The sequence below is a fragment of the Aplysia californica genome, unplaced genomic scaffold (genome assembly GCF_000002075.1).
Source record: "Aplysia californica isolate F4 #8 unplaced genomic scaffold, AplCal3.0 scaffold00123, whole genome shotgun sequence".
Lineage (NCBI taxonomy): Eukaryota > Metazoa > Mollusca > Gastropoda > Aplysiida > Aplysiidae > Aplysia > Aplysia californica.
Window position 1 is genome coordinate 252,108 of NW_004797393.1, and position 1,553 is coordinate 253,660.

At 38.2% G+C, this 1,553-nt stretch overlaps 1 protein-coding gene across 1 annotated transcript in view; it reads right to left on the reverse strand.

Annotated features, from left to right (window-relative positions):
* Positions 1-1,054: 1,054 nt before the first annotated feature.
* Positions 1,055-1,553, reverse strand: part of LOC101856016 (protein DD3-3) — a 28,787-nt gene continuing 28,288 nt past the window's right edge. Inside the window, exon 14 of the mRNA XM_035969171.1 lies at positions 1,055-1,548. Within this exon, the coding sequence (XP_035825064.1) occupies positions 1,338-1,548 (211 nt within the window). The 3' untranslated portion in view covers positions 1,055-1,337. The remainder of the gene's footprint in view (positions 1,549-1,553) is intronic.

Consider the following 1,553-nt stretch of genomic DNA (forward strand, 5'->3'; position numbering starts at 1 on the left):
TGAAATTATGCAAATTGAGCCCAAAAATGTGAAATCATGCGATTCTGGGGGTTTTTTTTATCAAAGAATGATAAGGGAAAATAATCAGAAATTATGCATTAAAAAAATCAAATTTTGCTAAATTATGCGGGGTGCATAAAACCACAGGGACAGATCTACCAGTTTGTTGTCTTCAGTGAAACTAGAGAATATTATTATCAACATTCCTTAAAAAAAATGACATGTAGGCCTACTCAAATTAAATTGAATTTTAAAACACAGTCGAGTCTCTTATTAAATTGAAATCTGCATCTGTGATGCCGCTGGGTTTCCTTTGGTTTAGCCATGTCTTCCATCAAGAGAGATTGCTCAACAAACAAAGGAAAAAATCAGGGATTTTTTTTTTCAGATAACTGCTGTTTTTGGATATACCATGTATGGTTTAAAGTTTAAAGGGACTCACTCCATTGTATTTTGTGGAAACATCTGGCCTACAGTGATTTGTTACTTCTCAAAAAGAAAAAAAAAAAACTCAATAAAATCAGAACGGATAATTTTCAACAATTAAACAAACCAACGCACTCCTGACACCAGTAGAGAGTAGAGCTGTACAGGAAAGGAACCACAGCATGGCAAGACTCCACCTAAGCCAGTCTGTTACACATTTTATGTTTCATCCTTCCTTTCTTCTCAGAGGGACGAGGAAGCAGTGGGTGATCTCTCTACCTCCAGACATTAATTGTGTCACGACGCGGTGGAATCAGGCGTTCGTCAATTTTTGAGCATGTGGAGTTATTGGTATCATCTTAAAGCTTGTTCATTTGTCTTAATTTCAAAGAAAAAAATACCCAGTTTTCTTAAATGCAAGTCGAGATATTTGGAATGGAAGGAGGTGGGGATGTAGCCTGGTTTCAGTTTCAGAGGTAAAATTTGTGAGAAAATGGCTGCCAAAGTTTGGTTATTTCCATAGCTTGAGGGTCCATGAAAACTGGAAATTTATTTTTTTTGTGCCTTGAATCAATGTTTTTCAGTGAAATCCACACAGACATGTGTTGTTAAATGGACATAAAAGATGTTTCGATAAAAATGTCAAAACCGGAGGTTTCTTTATTTTGACGAGCGCCTGATTTCACCACGCTGCCTCACAAATTGACTTTTCCACTTCAGGAACTTAAAACTCATCACAACCTGGCTTTTGATAATTTATTCAAGGCGACTTTTTTTAAAATCTTCGATGTCTTATTCTTTAGGGGAGGATTAAAGCTCAATGAAAACGACAATGTGAGGTCATTGAAATACACACACAAAAAAAAAAACAACCAATTCAGAGGAACCAACTTGAGCACCTTTTTGAAAACTTATTTCACAATAATAGCAGCCTTCTGACTCCGGTTAGTGAAGTTATTATTCCGCGAGCACATGTAGTTGTAGACGCCCTTCTTCTGGAAGCGGAGGAGGACTCCCTCGTACGACGGAGACGCGTTGTCCAGCAGGTTGTTCATCTTGGTCTTCGTGGACACCAGGTAATCCGTGTGCTCCGACTCGGGACAACTCTGGTCATCGGCACATCTGGT